The sequence below is a fragment of the Falco peregrinus genome, chromosome 2 (genome assembly GCF_023634155.1).
Source record: "Falco peregrinus isolate bFalPer1 chromosome 2, bFalPer1.pri, whole genome shotgun sequence".
In the NCBI taxonomy this organism is placed as follows: Eukaryota; Metazoa; Chordata; class Aves; order Falconiformes; family Falconidae; genus Falco; species Falco peregrinus.
In genome coordinates, this window is record NC_073722.1 from 124202757 (window position 1) to 124222993 (window position 20237).

The 20237-nt window shown below is 59.6% G+C and overlaps 1 protein-coding gene across 5 annotated transcripts in view; it reads left to right on the plus strand.

Moving 5' to 3' along the window:
• Window positions 1-20237, plus strand: part of ARSG (arylsulfatase G) — a 36363-nt gene that overhangs the window by 13388 nt on the left and 2738 nt on the right. For 2 of the 5 annotated variants that reach the window (XM_055795888.1, XM_055795887.1), the window contains exons 2-10: window positions 4033-4808; window positions 5118-5305; window positions 6207-6254; window positions 6334-6445; window positions 6772-6912; window positions 9543-9736; window positions 10390-10470; window positions 13827-13935; window positions 18549-18669. In XM_055795888.1, coding sequence (XP_055651863.1) covers window positions 4600-4808; window positions 5118-5305; window positions 6207-6254; window positions 6334-6445; window positions 6772-6912; window positions 9543-9736; window positions 10390-10470; window positions 13827-13935; window positions 18549-18669 — 1203 coding nt within the window. In that variant the 5' untranslated portion in view covers window positions 4033-4599. Of the gene's footprint in view, window positions 1-2430; window positions 4809-5117; window positions 5306-6206; window positions 6255-6333; window positions 6446-6771; window positions 6913-9542; window positions 9737-10389; window positions 10471-13826; window positions 13936-18548; window positions 18670-20237 lie in introns of those variants that run through there. The other 3 variants (XM_027786962.2, XM_005237516.4, XM_027786963.2) reach the window with 3 other exon arrangements.

Consider the following 20237-nt stretch of genomic DNA (forward strand, 5'->3'; position numbering starts at 1 on the left):
CACAAGCACCTGCTGCCCTTTGCTGCGCTCGAATCAAAACTTAAAATCTGCGCGTGCTTAATTTGCAAACAAAACACGGATATTTTTTTCTCCCCACCTCCCCTTCCCTGGAAGCCTGGCCGTCCCTGCCAGGATGTGCCACCATCCATCCCCTCCGGGCTGTGGCTGGCCATCCCCCTGTGGAGTGGAGGTCAGCACCATGAGCCACACCATGGGGGCACGTCCCCGTCGTGGGTCACTGGGCAGCCGTGGGGTCAGCACACAGCTCGAGCGATTGCTTCCGCTTGCCTGCCTCAGTTTCCCTGACCCTAACTGGCACGAGAGGCGATGCTGGGACCCCGGGGGGGTGGTTGTGGGATAACAGCGGGTGCCTGCTCTGGTTTAAATTTCTCACCCCCCCGCTGCATCCTTATCTCCTCGCCCCTGGCAGCCCGGATGGGGATGCCTGCTGGGGATGGGGATGCCTGCTGGGGTTTTCAGCAGGAGAGCAGGGCCAGTGGCGCGGGTTTGGGCTGGAGATCAGAGCTGTGACACCCCAGTGGGGTGCGAGCCCCCGGTGCTGGCAGGCCACCACTCGGCTCAGCTGGCACAGCCGGGTGTGCTTCAAAGGGCGGCAGGTTTTTCTGGGCTCCGGCTGCTGCTTTGCTCTCCAGGCAGGCGTGAAAATGCAAAAGAATGTGAAAAATGTGAAAATGATCGTGCTGGCCCCAAGATTTGTAAACTTCTGGTTAATGTGTAATAAATACATGACAGATACTCCCAGTGCTGGGTGGGTGACCGCGGCTGCTCAGTGGTGGTACAGCCGGCGGTGGCATCCCTGAGCCGAGGGGGCATCTCCCCTCCCCTGCCCTGAGGCCAGCCCGGGGGGTGTCCCAAGCAGCCCTGGCTGGAGAGGCTTTGGGGCTTTTCTGAACTGGTTTATCTGGTTTTGACTTATCCCTTGTCTTTCTGTGAACTGCCTCGTCTGGCTTGCTAAAAATGCCCTTTATTTATTTAATTCTTCCCTGGTACAGGGTGGGTGCTGTGAAGCCCAGGCGCACAGCACCCTGTCTGAGCGGTGCTGGCACTTGGCACTCACAGCCCAGCGCCACGCGGTGAGGAGCGTGGTGCCAGTGCCGGTTATCCACAAGCCTTGGTTCCTGGGCCTGATTCTGCTCGGGTAATTCATGGAGCTGGAACCACCAGTGCAGTATTTCCTGCTTGGCACGCAGTGAGGTGCCACAGCAACCGTGCTCCCACCATAGTTTGCCATAGAATCTCTTCTGAGTCACTTTTTTTTTTTGGGGGGGGTGGGGGCAGTGTCAAAAATAGCTAAAAGGTGGTCCTTCCAGCTCTGCATGGGTCTGGTTGTAGCAAAGCTATAGGGCAACAGAGATGCTGCTGAAGCGCAGGTCGTGGCCTGGTGGGGACCGGGGCTCATCACAGGGAGGTTCCCCCAACTGCCCTGGCACTGCCGGAGGGTGTGCACAGCATGCCATGGGGGCACAGCCGGCACTCGCCCAGGAGTTCGGGTGAAAAGGGACAGAGAGGCACCTCCATCAAGGAGCTCAGAGGCCAGCGCGCTGGAGTTGATGCCAAGGGGTGGCCTCACACTCTGCTGGGGTTTGGGTGTACGGTGGATGAGGATGGTTCTGCAGGAGCCTGGCAAGAGCCTGGCAAGACCCGCGCCAGCACATCCCACCTTCCACGGGTCATGTTCCACCTCTTCTTCAAATGGCCTCTGGGCATCAGAGATCAAGAGGTTCCACCTGACGCTAATGCATACATTTCAGCCCTGGGTGACTTTCCCCTGCAATTTAGAGAGAGCATCCTTTGAAAATGGTTTGATTGGTTTTGTTAGCCGTGTCATCCCAGCATCCCTCCCCAGTGTAAATGGAAAGGGCAGAGGTTTGTGGGCGAACATGGGTTTGGCTCCCTGGGTTTTTGCTTGGTTTTCTGGGTGGCTGCAGGTGCCAATGGGGCATCCCTGGTGCACAGTGTGCCATGCAGGGTCACTCCACCAGGGACGGGATGGAGTCCAGCATGGTGCTGTGTGGAGGGTGCTTAGAGAGGCTGGGCTTGGCGGGGAGACCCGGCTCAGCTTGGCAAAGGGGCTCAGGAGCTGCTGGTTGCCGGTGCCCCAGGGTAAGATTACGTGGTAAGCTTAAGCATGAGCATCACCTGCCTTGGGCACAGCTCACCTGGGGTGGTTTACCTGCGGCTCAGCTGAACTTTGTCACTTGATTTTTTCCCTCAATTGAAACCAGTTTCAAACTAATTCCGGTGGTGGGTGATATCCTGCTCCATCGCCCTGTGGAGAGCCCCAGCCAGAGGGCTGAGATGGGGCTGAGGTCACCCTGGGCCATGTCCGGGTTAATCCATGCTGCTCCGGTGAAGCTGGTGGCTCAGTTCTCTGCTTTCCTCTGTCCAGCCTGGCTCAGCCCCTGAGCAGGGGTGTCGGACCAAAGCAGGGCTGCTCCTTTCAAACACCCAAAGAAATTGCAAAGGAAATTTTTAATGGGAAAATAAAGATGACTTACCCGTCGTCTTACATGTCCAGATGCCTGATCGCAATTCTTCTTGTTGTTTGGCAGTTCAGGGCATGAGGGACAAGCTGTGGTTTTGCAGTTATGGTGCAGAATATGGGAACTTGGCTCGTGCTTTGTTTGGGCAGGTCTGTGCAGCCCCCTCCCGCAGCTCAGCCCCCTCCCACAGCTCAGCTCGCTGACCCACCGCATCCCGTCCCTGTTAATTAATGTACGGAGAATTTCAGGGCCCTCGGGTGGAAGTTTATAAATTGATGCTCTGGGCTATGAATTATGAATGGAGTCATATCCCTGATCACTGCAGTGCTACACTGATGGTCCTGAAGCTGCTGATCTGAGGTGACAGCTCAAAGCTTTTAAAGATGTGAACAGCAAAACCTGGGAATAATTTGCTTTGCCAGCTACAAACCTCTTGGCCTACAGATGGGGCTCATCATATTCCCTCTCCTGCCTCCTCCTGTCTTCTCCTCTTTTGTTTTCCAGTATTGCCTTCTCTCCTCACCTTCCCAGTTTGTCTTCACAGATGTCCTGCTTGGCTGTGTGGACCATCCCTTGGGAGCTGCATCCTCCATGGCATGTGCCTCCCCCAGGGTTGCTGGTACCAGCTGGGGACATCTGCCACAGCGCTGGTCCCAGCTGGTTGCCACAGGCCACCGGCCATCCCCACCCAGGCGCAGGTCCCCACACCATCCTGTGGCCTGTGCAAGCTCCTCACACTGGGCTCAGTGAGGTTTTGGCACATCCCTGCAGCTTCATCTCCCTTTGGCTATAACTTTGTGCCCAGGATGCTATGTCATCTCATCTGGGCTCCCTTTCCCACAAAAGGCTGGATGTGATGATCCTTTGAGGTCCCTTCCAGTGTGGCCTGTTCTATGATTCTGTAAGACGTCGTGTTTCACGGCTCCATCTCCACCAGCGGTCTTTGGGCTGTTTGTCCTTGTTACCTCTCCACCACTGAGGCCAAATCCTGCCTGCAGCAGCCATATGTGCTTAAACCTGTAAGCGTGGGTATTTCTGGGGTTTGTTGCCTTTGGGATTTGTCTGGATTTCTGCATTCTTGCCTCTGGGAGCGGCTCCCTCCCGGTGCCCGATGGCCGGCAGCGCTGCCTGCCCTGGCTCCCCGGCAGCAGTGGGGCAGTGTGAGTAGAGCTTCATCCCAAAAAGGAGCTTCACAAACCTGTCAGTTGTTACAAACTCTGGCAAAGCTCTGCATATTCCCCGCCATGGTGCTGTGCACCCCACAGCGCTCGGGTGGGAGGGAGCAGAGGTGCTCCCCAGGGATGACAGCACCGCGGGAAACCATCCCAGCCCAAGCAGTGAATGCAGGAAAGGGACACTTGTCCTTTCCAGTCCTTTCCAGCTGAGCCATGGTGAGCCAGGCAGCATATAATACTTCATATAAAACTTCAAAGGCAAAGTCGTGGCGTCTGGGTAAGGTGTCCTGCCCTGGGCTGGGGTGCAGGAGCACTCTGGCAGGTCCTGATTGCATCTTGTTTCTCTTGCACAGGGGATGCTGTAGCCATGCAAGGTGAAGGATGGACTGACAGGCGCTGGCAGAACCACAGCAGTTGTTTATCCGCCTGAAGCAAGGGAGGGCAGCGCAGTCTGCAGGGAAAGAGCCATTTTTCGGACACAAACATCCTCCTGCAGCTACAGTGAGGGGAGAGGAGCTGCTGCCGCAGATTGAGCACGCTTCTGGAGGGGAAAATACCACTTTGGTTTGGTGTCTAATTAGATATTTACCAGGAAGGAAGGAAAGTTAAAAATAGGGTGACAGTGACTTCAAAGGGTGTTTTTGACTTCTAAGAATAACACCTTTGCTGGCACCGATTTCAGGAATATCAGCTGTGCCTGGGTGTGAAAGACAGAGGAAATGTTGCAGCTTGGTTGGTAGCCAAGGGAGAGAACCCAGACCTGCAGCCCCTGGCCTGGCCGTGCGGGAGCAGCTGCGCTGCGGAGGGGACGTTTGCATCACTGCAGGGGCACGTGGAGAGCTCAGCTGCCTCTGCAGGGACGTAGCGGAGGGAGTTTGGGGAAGACGAAGACCCTGGTGCCCTGGCGTGTGTGGGAGGGGATGTGTGGCACCATGGGGAACCCCTCTCCGTGGGCAGTGCTGGTGCTTGTCATGATGCTGGCGGGACTCCTGGCTCCCTGTGTGGCACACGAGCAGCCCAACTTCATTGTCATCCTGGCAGATGATGTGGGCTGGGGGGATCTAGGGGCCAACTGGGCAGAGACGAAGGAGACCCCACATTTGGATGAGCTGGCTGCTGAAGGGACAAGGTAACATCTGTCTCCCCTCTCCGACCCCCTCTGAGCGTCCTTGGTTACTCCGTCCCGCAGCAAAGGGGATTCACTCCCATGGGACTGGCAGGCAAAGGGATTTCATGGACATGGTTTTGGGTGCACAGGGAGGGTGCCCAGAGCCCGGTATCTTGGGGTGCAGGTCCCTCCATCTCTGCTGGGACTGCGAGCTTCACTCCAGACCCTCATCCATGGGGCAGAAGGGGAGGCGGGCAGGGGAGCAGGGAGGGATGCGGCAGTGTTAGACCACGCAGGGGCTTGCGAGTGAAGGGTCCTTTCATTTTCTAGGTTCGTGGATTTCCACTCGGCTGCATCCACTTGCTCCCCATCCCGCGCCTCCCTGCTCACGGGGCGCCTTGGTGCACGCAATGGGGTGACCCACAACTTTGCTGTCACGTCGGTCGGTGGCCTCCCCCTGAATGAGACCACCCTAGCTGAGGTCCTGCAGGAGGCTGGGTACAGCACGGGGGCTATAGGTAACACCTGCTGTGCCGAGAGGGCACCCGGGGCCAGGAGGTGGTGGGAAGGGGACACACAAAGATGCCCATGTCTGTCCCTTGCAGAGGAGGTACCGTGGCTAGTTAGGTGAAATGCTGGCAACTAAAGGGCAGTCTAAAGGATCATGTGGGAGAGATTTTGCATATCCCACTTGGATTTTGCACATTCCCCTTAGGTTTTGCAATCCCAAGCTTAAAATCTTCATTTCCAAACCTGCAATACTGCCTGAAAGTCAGGCCCTCCCCAGTTCTCCATTTAAGCTCTAATTGCTTCACCTCACAAGGAATGCACTGGCTTTTCCTTCACAGGCATGGCTGTGCACAGCAGCTCTGCTGTCCTGCATCCCATGCCAATGTGATGCCGCTGGTGCCAGCATGGTCAATACTGCTGACCCCTCCTGTCGCCGTGGACCCCCCCAAGCCTGCGCGAGCCCCAGCTGGTCGTGAGCCCTTTGCAACGCTGCTCCTGTGGCTTGTGCATATTGTGCTGGCAGAAAAGCCCTTGGTTTCTCCTTTCTTCCATAGCTTTTGCAGTTCTCCCTCTTGGATTGATGCATTCGGTGGGAGTAAGCATGTGCTGGAGGTCGGAGGATGAAGGTGGTTTGGGAGGGGTTAGAAAGTCATCTCTGAACCAAAACACATGAAAGAGCCTTTTAAGTCTGGAAACAGCCAATTTGCACAAGCACAAGATACCTTATGCATTTTTTTCTGGGTTTCTGCAAAAAAAAGAAGGAATTTTGGAAACGTGGCCAGCACAAACAAGTAGCCTTTCTTGTTGCTAGATTGAAGCCCCCGGCACTGCGGGCACCTTGTGGGTGATGGCTGGTGGTGGCTGTAGTTGCGTTAACCTCTGAAATGATGTTCTGTGGCTTCCACACAGGCAAGTGGCACCTGGGACACCACGGCCGCCATCACCCCAGCTTCCGTGGTAAGGGCTGTGCCAGCAGGGACGGGCCGAGTGCCCCGTGGCCGCCTTGTCCCCACTGACACCCTGGCTTGCTCCTCAGGATTTGACTACTACTTGGGGATCCCCTACAGCCATGACATGGGCTGCACGGACACCCCCGGCTACAACCTGCCACCCTGCCCGCCTTGCCCGAGTCATGGCACGACTGCCAGGTATGGGGGTGTGTAGGGGGGTCGAGTGCCAGCACTGGGACGTGGGTGTTTGCACCAATGTCCCCAGCCTGGGGAGCTGCCCTTTGCTGTGGTCACCTCCCCTTATGCTCTGTGCACCCAGTTTCCCCCCTGTGCACTCCGCAGCAGGGTGCAGGTGGGGGAGGTGGGTCAGTCCGTGGAGCACCCTGTGACATGGGGACATTGGCATTGCTCCCTTTCTTCTCTGCTTCTCGGCTTTCTGCAAAGCCAGGAGAGCAGGCAGGCTCCATGCCTGCTGCCACACTGGTCCCCGCTCCGGTGATGAGCGTGGGGTGGCTTCTTCCCAGCAGGGTGGTGAGGAAGGACTGTTACGCAGAAATCGCCCTTCCTCTCTTCGAGAACGTCACCATCGTCCAACAGCCCGTCAACCTCAGCAGCCTGGCAGCGCGCTACGCGGAGGAGGCGGCGCGGTTCATCCGGCAGGCAAGGTGAGGTGCCACATGCCACCGTGGTCCCCTTCCCCAGGAGAGCTTGTGGGTCACTGCAAGAGTCTTCTGCATCACCTTGGTGGGATGCTGGGGGGAACGGGTGCTGCCCCATGGTTCTTGGGGAGCAGATCTGGGGTCTCCGTGGCTCAGCTTCCCGTCCCGCTGGAGGAGGGAGAAGTCACCGAGGCTGTCCCCGGTGTCCTGCAGGGGCTTGCTGCGGAAGCCTTTTGGTGCATCTCCTCTAAAGGGATCATGTGTTTTTCAAACTATCATTTACAAGGAAGATTAAAGCCTTGGAGCTGGGCTGTGCCTCCTTCCTGGGGGTAACAACGAGATCCCGGCTAGTGGCACTAGCCACTCTAGGTGGCACGGGGTGAGGTGGCAGCCGGGTGGCTGTGCCGGGCAGTGGGGCTGCCTCTGTGGGTGCAGGCAGGGGCATGGGAGCGGGTGCCCACAGCCGCTCCAGTGGTGGGACCAGGGCAGCAGCCAGAGGTGTTTAAACCCACCCCGTACGTGGGGTTCAATCCATTTTGAGGATAAAGCGCTCCGGGATCCCTGGGCTTCAGGGTCTGCCTTCCCCAGCCGCACAGGGAGATGAGGAGCCCCAGCACGCTCTTCCCTGAGGAGCAACGTGGCTCCTCCGAGATGATGACCCCAAAGCCCTGCTGATGGGTTGTGTAATTTTAATCCCTATTATCAGCGGATTATGAGCTGTGACTTTGCAGAATGCCTCCCGCAGCACGAGGAGGGGAAGCGCTGCTGGGCAGCCGTGTCGGAGCCCATCCCGCACCTGCATCCAGCAATAACACAGGCCCAGGGGAGGGCCACGGTGGGGGGGTCCTGTGGGTGTGCTTGGGGAAAGGTTTGTGCAATGGGGGCAAATGAAGGGCTGAGCAGGGGACAGCCGGCGGGGAAACGGCTCTTTATAAGCCTGGGTACCGTTTTGCATGCACAGTACCTATGGTTTATGGTACCAAGAATCAGGCGCAGTGTGGCCCGGCCGCGTGGTCAGGATGTGTGCATGGAACAGGGCTGGAGGGTACCGGGGCAACAGGCTCAGGGCAGCAGCGGTCACTCCTCCCGTGCCTCCCCCCAGCCCTCCGTGCTGCGAGGAAGCTGTTAGGCTGTGAAACCAAGTGCGTGAGCTCCGGGTTAATAGGAAAAACCTTTTAACTCCCAGAAGTATCTTGGGGTTATCTGCGTTCACGGAGAACAGGATTAAGCAGGTGCCTGCCTTTTCTCTCCTTCTCTTTGATGGCTTATTCCAGTTTTCCTCTGCCTGACTCATTCATTACAGGACAACAAAAGAACACCGGATTTGTCATCTCGGTGTTTTTTTAACTAGTCGTGTCAAGGTTGAGCAATTCGTGGCAGTGAGACTTGGCTCTGCTCGGGACACTTAAGAGTGCAATGAACAGGGGAGGAAAAGTCAGGGATGTTTGTCTTTAGTTATTGATTAAATGTTTGCTCAATTTTGGGGAGAATTCTGAAATGTCGGTGCGAAAGGCAAGCGGAGTGTTCAGCTGAACACCGCAGTCATGAGTCTGTCTGGATGTTGGAGCGGTGCTCCTGGGTGGGATGTGAGCTGGGGGAAGCAGCTTTCCCTGCTCCAGGATCTCTAGGGAAAAGGTGCCACATAGCCTTTTGCAGCGGCGATTTGCAAGGGGTGCGCCAGCACCCCCTGAACCCCAGCGTTTTGGAGGGGCTGGGCAGGGTGCTGCGGGGACGCAGCCCTTTGACAGGGCTCCAGCGCCACCGGGGAAGGATGCGGCTGCTCCGGGTGGGGATGGGATTTACTCATTTTCCATCCCCAGGTGGGTGACGGGTGAAGGAAGGAAGTGCCGAAACGCCTGTCGGAGGGCCCTGGGCGCTTGCTGGAGGCAGGGATGGGGTGGCCAGAGCCGGGCGCGTGCGCGGGCTGGGACACGTCCCTGGGATCCGGCCTCTCCCCACCGCTTGCCATCCCACCCTTCCCCTCCAAAGTCCCTGAGGAAGAGCAGGCCTCGTTGGAGGAGATAAATATAGCTGTAAACAAGAAAACAGGACGTGTCCTCTGATGATTTAAAAGCAAACAGGCAGCGGGGCAGCGCACGGCAGGGGAACGTGCCGCGCTCCCGGTGCAGGGCTGCTGGGTGGCACTGGGGCCGCGCTCGGGGTCACCGTGGGCATCCTGCTGCTGCTCATCCTCCGCTGAAGTCACCGGCGGGGCCGAGCGCTTGGGCGGGGGGCGAGGGCCGAGACGGGCCGGTGAGAGCGGGGAGGGAGGCGAGCGGGTGCCCGGGGCGCAGCGTCGCGGGGTGTTGGGCTGGCGGCCGGCACGCTGCTGGGGGGGGAAGGGGCAAACCCATCCCCAGTGGGAGGACAGTTGGCAATGAGGGGACACCGGGGAGAGCTTTAGGCAGAAGTGGCTCACGCCGGGCCAAGCATCCCTCTGGCAAAGGGAGTGGGTGCCCAGAGGGTGGGTTTTCCCCTGGGAGCTGCGACGGAGCAGGGGTGGCTGCGGGGCTCTCGGGAAGAAGGGCCGCCTGTGTCTGTGTCCCTAGGCTCGGCAGTGCCACCACCCCAGTGACCTGCCATTGCCTTCCCCTTCCCCGAGCCGGCTGAACACGTTTCCCCCCTCCCCTACACAGCGACAGCGGACGCCCCTTCTTCCTCTACCTGGCGCTGGCCCATATGCACGTCCCGCTGGGGGTCCCCCCGCCACCCCCAGCCTCGGGCAGGGGCATCTACGGAGCCGCCCTGCGCGAGATGGATGCCTTGGTGGGACGGATCAAGCAGGTCGCCGACGGCCACGGAAAGGGCAGCACGCTCCTGTGGTTCGCAGGTACAGCAGAAAACCAGCTGCAGGGGCTGGGATTGATGCCAGGGGTGCTCCAGCACCAGCACCAGGGTCTGCAGGGGTGGCGGCGGGGGACACCCATGTTTGTCCCCTGCCCTCGATGCTCTGCAGCTGGGGAGCAAGGGGCAGCTGCAGCTGAGCTGCCCAGGGCCATCACCCATGGGGATGGGGGTCCCGGGTGGCTGCAGCCGCTCAGCTGGGTGCCCACCCCACCACCTCACTTCGGCCACAGGGCTGAACCAGCAGGGCTGTGCCTAATTAAACCACAAATCCTCATTCATTAAGAAGCCCAAATCCGCTCTCACTGAGCAGCCTCCCTAATGAGGATGTCTTGCTCCTGACAACAGGAACCGCTCCACTGCTCATTACCACCCAGAGCTGGTGGCAGCCCCCCCCCCCACGCCCCAGCCCCACTCCGGCCCCCCACCTAGCACCCAGGCAGCCACAGCCCTTCAAAATAAGCTTTTAGAAATACAAATAAATAAACCTGCTGCTGTTGCTAATGTGGGAAAGCTTCACAGGGATGGGGAGGAGGGGTGGAGGGGTCACTTGTCCTTGCACACCCCCTGTTGCGGAGGTGCCCCCTCTCAGCCCCCTGGTCCCACTGTTGCTCACAGGGATGCTTCTTTCTCTTGCAGGTGACAATGGCCCTTGGGCGCAGAAGTGTGAGCTGGCGGGGCGCCTGGGGCCGTTCCTGGGCACCTGGCAGAGGCAGCGAGGTAACCCCGCAGTGTGGTGGGGGTCCCTGTCCTGGGGGGGCTGCTCCACAGAGCCCTTCACTGCCCATCGAGGGGCACATGGGGAGCATTTCACCACCAGCCTTTCCGCTGGCTGCTGCCCTGGCCTGCGTTGCCTTGAAGAAACCCCAGAATAATTATTTATTCTTTTCTTTCAAGCAGTCAAGTTTTCCCCTAAAACCACTGCTGCGGGGGGGGGTTGGGGGGGGGGGCAGTGCAGAGCCCTCCTGGTCCCTGTTACCCCAGAGCCTGAAGTGAGCAGGGGCTGGTTTTGGAGATGGGATGCTCCCACCGCCCAAGCACAGGGGCTGTCAGCTCCAGTGGGGTCTCCCAGTCCCCGGCCCCATCCCACCCAGAGGAGAGTACCCGGCCGCCCTCCCAGTGCCGCGGGACTTTGCTTTTCTTTCTCTCCACCGTTTTGTTGGGGTTTTTGGTGGTGTTTTTTTTTTTTCCTGCCTTTCCTCCTTTTCCGGCCAAGCCATCTGCTTGGTGGGTTTGTTTCAGCCAGAGCAGCCAGAAGCATGCATGAGTCAGGCATTTCCCACTTCTGCTTGTATTACGCAGTGTAAACGCGCCGGGCTCGGTTCCCCTCTTTGCTCGGGGTCAGCGGGGAGGGAGCAGCGGTGGAGGGGCCACGGGCGGCCGCGCTTCTTTCCTCCTCCGCTTCCTGACACCCAGGCGATGCAACCGTGGCCACTTCCCTGGGCAAACGCTGCCGCTGGGCTGGCTGGCTTTCCCATTCCCAGAGCACTTCCCTTCGCCTGGCCCCGGGGATGAAATTGTAACCTTAATTTATTTTTTTTTTTTTAATTTATTTTTTTTTTAGTAAACAAACTCTGCTGACGACCTGGGTTGCTCTTGAGCAACCAACAGTCACAAGCTGGAGCAGATGGTACAGGCAGTCCAGTGTTCGGGAACAAAGCTAGGAAAACACGGCCCCTTTCCAGCCTTTCCCTGTGAAAACACCCCGAGCCCTCGAGCCCTGGCTATCGCGGGGGGCTGGGAGGAGGTCGGGCTGGCAGGGCTCTGGGAGCTGGCTGCAAATACCAGCTGGGACGGGTGACTTCTGAAATCCCTGGGCCGCTCGTTGCACGGATGTTTTGAAAGCCAGCCCGCTGTTACTGTCTGCTGCCGGCTGGTCTAATGCTGCCAGCGCCTGCTGGTGTGGGTGCTGGGTGGACAGGGTGCTGGGCCAGCCCATCCCGGGGGTATCGTCCCCCAGTGGGGAAGAGCGCCCTGAGGAGCGGGAGGGCAGGGGGGGATGGGCTGCTGGGGACTCCGTATGTTCCACATACCTTTGCTTTTACTTTTAGGGTCCAACCCAAATTCCAGGGATGTTTTCCATTGATTTTGGGTGGTCACTGGAGTTGGTCCTTGCTGGGAGAGCAGCACATCCATGTGGGCTGTCCCCCTTTTCTGGTTGGGGAGCTTCCCACAGCCCCCAGCTTGCCCTGAAAACCCGTCTCCCACCTTGTGGCCGGGAGCCCAGCAAGGGCAGGTGCGGGGACGGAGGTGCAGGTTTCAGGGATGTGGTGCTGGGTGTGTTTTGCGGCAGGTTTCGGAGGCTCCAGACCCGGTGTCCCTGTGCTAAGGATCTGCTGTGCGTGGTGGGATTGGGACCAGGGGTTTCATCCCAGCACGGGGATGCTCAGTTCAGCTTTCCTGGAAAGCCACGGCCTCCACAGTCCCCACAGCAGCAGGGCTGCATCATGCCCCCTCTGCAGAAAATTCCCTGGTTGAGTTTGGGGTGCTTCAGCCCCTTTTATTGCCCAAAATGTTCCTGGGCAGCTCCAGCATCCTGCCCAGCCAGAGGCACTCAGGTGGCTGGAGGGAAATACCCACCCGGTGTCTTCCTGGAGACCGCTGAGCGTGCATGGAAAAGCCCTTGAAACGCAGCTGCCTTACTGGGAGGATGAGTTATTTAATATGTTTGCAGAGATGGGGATTGATATTAATTGCTGTAATTGCTATAATTTCCTAGGGTGTCCAAAGGCAGGGGAGGCACCTCGCTTAAGCCGTGCGTGATGCGCATTAGAAGCGCTGTGAAGTTTCCAATAGCCACAAGAGATGCTGGTGCTGGCTGTGTCCCACCGCTTCAGGCCCCGAGAGATGTTCAGTGTGGGAAACCACCAAAAGTTTGGGTGGGAGCAGTAGGGACTGGGGAAGTGCCCGGTCCGTGCTGGCAGGATGGGCAGTGGGGTCAGAAACCCTTCCCCCGGACTATTCCTCGTGCCGCAGCGTCCGTGCCCTACGTGTCCTCCTCTGCTCCGGCTTTGTGGGTGCAGCAGCATCGCTTGGGAGCGCAGGATCAGCCCGTAGCATCAGGCAGTGATGCCCAGCGAGGCCGGGCTGGCGTGGGGACCAGTGCAGGGACTCGGAGGAGTGTAGGGTGGCCGCGCCACTGCGGGGACTTGGCCTCGCTCTTGGCTCTGCCCGGAGGAAATGGCTTTGGGCAAGCGCCGTTGCCATGCGCACGCTGAAAGGCGGCTGGACAAAGGCTGCGCCTGGGAAGTTTGCTCGATGAATCCGGTTGGGATTTTCTGTTTGCCCCATTCCCAGCCCCTTCCCTCCCCCAGCTGCCTGGGGCCCTTTGGGCTACAGCCAAAGCAGAGGCTCTCTAACACCCTTCCACTCATTTTGAAGCTCGGTACTCCCATTTTGGTGCTCAGCCCCCCTGTTTTGTTGCTCAACATCCCCATTTTGTTGCTCAGCACCCCCACCTCGATTGCTCAGCATCCCAGGTGGAGGAAGGGACTGGGCAGCCCCCCAGTGCCATGCACCTCAAACCCAAGGGCAGAGCAAGGGCATTTTGGGTGGTGTCAGGGAAACAGCTAACAGGTTAATTAGCCAGCGGGAGGGTTATCAAGCAGGCTGGTATTTTTAATGAAGCTGGTTTCCAGCAGGCTGGGGGGGCTGTTGGTGTTCTGCCACATGGAGAGCAGCACCCTGCCTGCATCCGTTGGCAGCCTCTGGCATAAATTCCTACATTTCCCGCCTGCCCCATATTCTCATCTGACATCAAAAGTGGATGGAAATGTGGCAGCTCTGGCAGCTGGCTGCCTTTCTCATCTCTTGCTGGAGCAGAGGAGAAACACAAAGCAGTGTCAAACGGAGCCCGCTTTCTTTCCCCTGTCCTTACTTCTTCTAAATATTCCTGTAACTGTTTCCCCTCCCCTGGCCTAGCTCCCTCTCCAGTGAAACCATCCTCCTTTGGGGTCATTTACTCCATCTCTGCCGCCGAGTCGTTCCATTCCTGGGGAAACTCTGGGGTCAGGAGGTCTTCCCACCGCCGCAGAGCTCCCGAGCAGGATGCTGAGCACTGCCCTTTGCTCTTGCAGGTGGGAGCTCGGCGAAGCAAACGACCTGGGAAGGAGGGCACCGGGTGCCGGCGCTGGCGTACTGGCCCGGCCGCATCCCTGCCAAGCGGACGAGCCAGGCTCTGCTCAGGTAAGGGCCTGTCCGGATCGCGTGGGGCAGCCCCTGCGCCCCTGTTTGGAAGGACCCACCGTCCCCACGCTGTGACCCAGGTGACAATCTGGATTTTGGCTGCAGCAACTGCCGGCGCTGGTTATTGCCTGCCCTGTGCCAGACTCTGTACTTTTGTCCTCTCTCAAGCCCGTAAGACTTAATGCTCAGCAAAGAGGAGCTGAAAGGGCTTTTTGTGAGGCTGCTGGGTTGGCGTTCGCTGCCACCGGGCTCCGTGTGCCTCCTGGCTGCGGTGGCCGAGTGCCTCCCGATAATTAAAAGATGACGATGTTCTCTCTCTCCACCAAGAAGCAGGCTTAGGCTTTGTGGTTTGTGAATGGCTTGATGTGGAGGAGGGTGCGGTTTTGGGAAAGGCTGGCCGGAGAGATGGCGCTTGCAATCGGCGCAGGATGCGGCCGGGCTGGGAGGTAGCGAGCGACTTTTGCTGTTTCCAGCAAGAGCGGAGGGGAAGGGCTGCTGCTGCTGCTTGCCTGGCTGGGAGTGCTGCGCTGCGGAGGGTGGCGTGGAGGGGCCCTTGCTGCAGCGGTCTTGCACCTCTCCTTGCGGCAGCTGCAGCTCTGCATGCAGCACTTGCTGCTCTCCTGTGCAGCAGTTGCCCCCCTCTCCACAGCCCTCCTCTGCAGCCAAGGCAGGGGGGGAGCACAGCCTGGGCTGGGGGCAGCGTGGTGGGATGCCCCATCCCCTTCCATCCCCTGAAGCACACTGGTGGAGGTCAGGGTGGCAGGACTGGCGGGGGTGGGGTTGCTGGGCGTTGGGAAAGAGTGTCCCAGCTGCTGGAAGCAGGTCCTGGCTGGTGGGCCCTGGGAGGTGTTGGGCGTTTCTATGGTCCAGGAGATAAGCTGGAGCCATTTACTCCTCAGCTGGCCTGAGGGCAGCTCTGGGCGCTGGATTTATGCAGGTGGGGGAAGGTTTGAGGCTAAACTGGGTGACTGATGTCTGGCGGAGGGGACGGGTGCACGCAGCACGCTGGGCTTCCCCTCCCAACCCTTCCCCACCATGGGTGAGTGGTGGCCTGACCCCTGGGACGTGGGGCAGAGCTGCCAACCTGTGCGTGCTGGGGCAGCACGGTGCGGGGCCAGTGCCTGACCCTGTCCCCCTGGCCACCAGCCCCCTCCTCATGCCCCTGCGCATGCTGTGGCCCCACTGCCAAGCCCAGGCATTCTGCTTATCTCCTCGAAGACCTTATCTCCTGCATTTCCCAGCTCCAGTCCAGCAGGTTGGACAGCTGGAAATCCCAAGAGCTGGGGGCCCTGGGGGTTGGGGGGTGGGCAGCACGGGCTGTGCTGCACGCCAGGTGCTCAGAAAGCAGCTCTGTACTTCCCCGGGAGTCACAGCACACCCAGCACCCTCCACAGCACAGCACTGCTAGGGGGCCATGCCCAACTGGGGCAGGGTGATGCCCAGCTGTGCAGGATGATGCCCTGGCATCAGTGAGAGGCACCCCCCTGTCTGGGGGGCAGCACAGAGCCATCCTGGGGGATGCAAGTGATGGCTCATGCTCAGAAAGGTGTCACCACTGTGGTCCTGGCTATGGCCTGAGCTCTCAGGCAGGGCATGCGGAGGGATGTGGAGGGATGCGGAGGGATGCGGAGGGCACAGGGGCTGATTTGGGCTTGCAGTGTGTCAGGGCAGGTGGCTTTTCTCTGCACCTTCACCCCTGGGGGCATCCCTCAAAGGACAAGCATGTGAGATAGGGCAGTTGAAGATTTGTCCCCCCAGCTGATGGAGAAGCCCAAGAAGCTGGGGAGGGAGTGACATCTGTGCGCGGATGTGGCTGGGAGAGCTGTGCACACAAGGGGGGACTTCTGTCCAGTGGGACCCCCGGGAAGGGCAGGGGCTGGGCAAGGGCAGGCACTGGCCGCCTGCATGAACCTCCTTCTGCCCCTGGGGTTATGAAAACGGTGACAGCCTTTGCCGTGTGGCCTGGGAGAAGAGCCTGCCCGGACTGCCTTGCCTCTCCCTGGCAGCCCTTGGCTCCATGTCATCCCCAGCACGGGGGGGTGGAGGGGTGAGCGAGGGTGAGTGCGCCCAGGGGCCGGGGAAGCTGAAGCCAGCTGAGAAATGCTGATGCATCGCTGCCGACCTGCACCTGCACGCTGGTTTCTGCAGAAAACTGCCTTGTCGGCTTTTCTTAATCATATTTAATTGTCGGAACCACCCGCTGTGCGTCTGCCCTTCCCTGCCCCAACCCAGAGTAGGGCACAGAAGAAATAGGTCAGTGGGGTGGCGGAGAAGCAAATTGCACCACGCTGGCTGTGCTGGCGGCGTGGGGCTGGGCAGGCTGGGCAAGCCGGTCGGGGTGTGGGGAGAGATGGTGCTGCTGCCTGGGCTGCCTGCACCGCGCCATCGCCAGGGCCCGGCACAGCTCCCCGCCGCCGTCGTGCCCGCGATGCTCCGGCCAGCGCAGTGCCGCAGGCAGCTCTGCCCCTCGGGCAGCCGGCAGGCAGCTGCTCATCCCTGGGTGCTGCCGGGCCCTTTTCCCCTGGTGTTTGGGCTGGCAGCAGGACACTGGCGTGACTTTATTTATTAAATCCCTCTTGGCCCAGGGCAGGGGGTTGGCGGCGTCGCTTCCCCTTTCCCTGCAAGCACAGCTTCCCCAGCTCAGCTTCCAGGATGTGCCTGCTGGCACAACCTGTGCTTTGATGCCAGCTTAGACAAAAACCCTATTTTTTCGTGCCTTTTTCCATGGGTTACATCTGCCTGCAGCTGGGAGGATCTTTGACCACCTCTGCCCTCAATCATGTTGCCCTCCCATCACGGTGACAGTTTCCAGCAGTCCCATCTGCTGGGTTGGGACCACTTGCTGCAACCATGCAAGCATCCTCATGCGCCCTGCTGGGGGCCAGATCCTGAGGGTGCTGAGCACCCATGGGACCAGGAGCATGCTGATCAGGGCCTGCCCTGGGCTGCCATGCTGGGTGGACCTGGGCTGACCTCAGCAAGGTGCTGTGCTCTGCCTTGGGTGCAGCGGGGAGCCAGAATTTTTTTCGGCGCCTCCCAGCTTGCCTGGCTGCTGGGGCCGTCTCCGCGAGCACGCCGTACCGGGGCTGCCTCTCAGCAGTGTTTGTTCTTATTTGTTCTCTCCGTCTCTTAGCAGCTAAATTAAAACTTGTTGAATGGGAGAACCGGGGGCCCTTAAGCCCTGGGTGCTTTTCTCTCTTCTCACGCAGCTGCATTGCACGCCGGGCAGGAGAAATGTGGTGGCAGGAGCACAGTGGCAGGACTGTGGCAGTACCCTGGTGCCCCAAAGTTGGGGCACCTGGTGATTTTGCCTCCAACAATTTCCTTGCCCCAATTGACCCCCCGAGCTGCTGGCACAAGGGTTGTGCAGCCAGAGGGATGCAGGATGAGGGATGCAGAGGGATGGTGGCTCTGCCGGCTCATCAACTCCTGTGCCGCAGCCTTGTCCCCAGGGAGGGCAGCACTGTGATGTGTCACTTGGCCACACCGATGTGCTGCTGCCCCCCGGGACTGTGGGTCACCCTTCGTGTAGGTGGTTCCTTTTAGAGGTGTGGGCTGTGAGAGGGAGGGATGCTCTCGGTGGCAGCAGGGGGGGGCAGACACTTGTTCCTTGCTGGAGTGGGATGTGGGGGGTGGGGGGCAGATGTGGGAGCTGCCAGCAGGCTGTCCCCATCCCACTGGTGTCGAGCCTGGACCCACTGGGCAATGTGGCTGGAGGACAGGGGAGCTGGTCCCAGGCTGGGCAAGGGGCTGGCAGCAGGGCTGGGCGCCCGTCCCACCCCAGCAATGACTTTGCTCGACCCGCAGCCCCTCTGCCCCACGGGGACGTGCTGGTGGCTGGGGGGTCCTGCGGCCAATCTCTGGCCCCCGGGGCCATGCGTGGCAGGAGAGCAGAGACTCTCCCTCTCTGCATCCCCATGGAGCCAGAGGGACACCGGGTCACCCGTTCCTTCCCTGCATCTCTCCACGCTGGGAAGCGACCAAGGACGAGCCCCAAGCACTCTTTTGCGGCTGAGGCCCCTGAAAAACCCGAGAGGTTTACGGTGGAAATGCTGACGGGCTTTTTGGTGGGAGTGCACAAAATAGCACCGCTCTCATTTTCCATTCTGGCTGCGATGGCTCGTGCTGCGCCATGCAAAAGCGAGACCACATTTTCCTGGGGCGATGGGATCTGCTGTCATTGGCGTAAAAAGTCCCTGTGCTAGCACTTTCTCCGGAGGGTGACCTGCTGCCTTCGCCATGTGTCCCGGGGGGGAACACGGGAGGGCGGGAGGGGCCACCCCGCTCCCCACCGTGCCCCTGCCCTGCGGGTGCGGGATGTGCCGGGCGCGGGAGCTGCAGATCCTGGCTGAACCCGCAGCGCCTGGCGAGCAGCCGGGGTGGGAGCTGTGCGAAGCGAGGGCTTGCCAGGGCCGAGGCGCTGCTTGAAGCCGGTTTTAACCTTTTGTGCAGAGCTCAGCTCTTGGGGTGGGCGCTGGGAAGCGGCTGCCCCCCCTCGAGGCACTCGTCTGCTGTCAGTGTGCCCCCCTGGGTGAGGGGCTGCGGGGTGCACGTGGGGGGACCCTCCAGGGATCTTTGCTCCTTGCTCTGATGAAAGCCACCTCTTTCCCCAGCACCCTGGACATCTTCCCTACGCTGGTGGCCCTGGCTGGGGCAGCACTTCCCCCAGACAGGCGCTTTGATGGCTTGGACGTGTCCCCGGTTCTCTTTGGGTGGTCGGATGTGGGGCACAAGGTAAGGCAGAGCCACCCCCCCGCTGACATCCCCCTCCTGACAGCAGGGCCCACCACCTCCGAGCTAAAACAGGTAAGTGGAAGGTGATAAAGGCTCAGAGCTGTGGGAGCATCATCACCCCAGCCTGGAGGAGGACAGCCAGATGCTGTACCAAGACTGAGCTCCAGGTGCCAGGGTAAAAGGGCTTTTGGATTAAGGAAGAGTTGTTTTGTGCTTTGTTCATAAATCTGGGATTATAGGTAAAAATGCCAACGCGTGCAGCTTGGTGTGCCTTCCTGCGTGCCGGCAGGGCTGTGCCTGCTCTCCTGGGGGACCCCATCCCTGGGGATGCTTGGCCTTGCCTTCCGACACGGCAGTCCCGCGGTGCCCAGCATGGTGTGTCTCCTTTCTGACCACGAAAGGTACATCAGTGTGGAAAAGAAAAGATCGCAGCTCAGGTCTAGTTGTACCCACTTGACTTATCAGAGCCCTCCTTCTCCCAGCTCCTTGGCTGGGGAACATGCCCCTTGTTCCTGATGTTCAGTGGGGCAGCCCGCCCCATACCCTGAAGCTCTCTGTCCATACAATAGGAGCTGCTGACAGCTCCTTTAAGCCTAAAAAAGGCAGTGAGCAAAACAAGCAGTATGGCGGTGCATTTTTCTCAGAGTTGCACAAGATTTTTGCAGAACCAAAAGAAAAGGGGGGGGGGGGGGGGAAAAGTGGCTTTAATAGCAGTCCCACAGATAAAGCCTGATTTTGCTTTTAACGTCCACCCTCCTGTGAGCACCATGAGCCAGCTCCCAGCGGGGATCTTGGATTTGCTTTCTGTGTCCATCAGGGTTTTGGTATTTGCTTCGTATTTATGGAACCCTCTGCTGAACCGTGAGATAAAGTGGAGAAGCGGATGGGATACAGCCAGCACGCTCTGCTGTACTCGGCATTAACCCTGTTCTGTGTACATGGTGCTGGAGGGGGGGACCAGTGTTTTGCTGGGGATGATGGTTTGCTGGGAACGATGGTTTGCTGGGAATTACAGTTTGCTGGGAGCAATAGTTTGCTGGGTGTCAGGGTGCAGTGGAGGGGCAGAGCCTGCGCCAGCCATTCCTGCATGTTTCAGACAGGAATAAAGTCCTGAGCTGCGACACACCGCCAGCTCCCCAGCCTTCCCCAGCATCACCCCAGCCTGGTGCTTTTTTCTGGGGGGTTGTGCTGCAGTCAGGGGTGAATTTCCATTAACATCTATGGGGCTGGGAGCGCACAATTCCCGCCCATCCTGGCAGCACGGCAGGGTGGGCATCCCCAAGGGATGTGACCCCACACTGCTGCGGGATGGGGTCACCTTGGGGGACACAGAGCCGCCGCCTGCTCCAGCCCCGCGGGGCAGGGGGGAGCAAGCACAGGTCCCCCTTCCCCCCCCTCCTGGCTCGCTGCTTTTCATCTCCGGCACCCACCCTGACTGCGATGTTGCAGGGTTTTCCTGGACACAAATCCTCCCCAAAGTGGTTCCTTTGCTCGCCCCACCACCCAGTTTCCACGCCACCGACAGCTGCATCCCTCACTGGGGTCCCCAGGGCGGCTGAGGCTCCCCA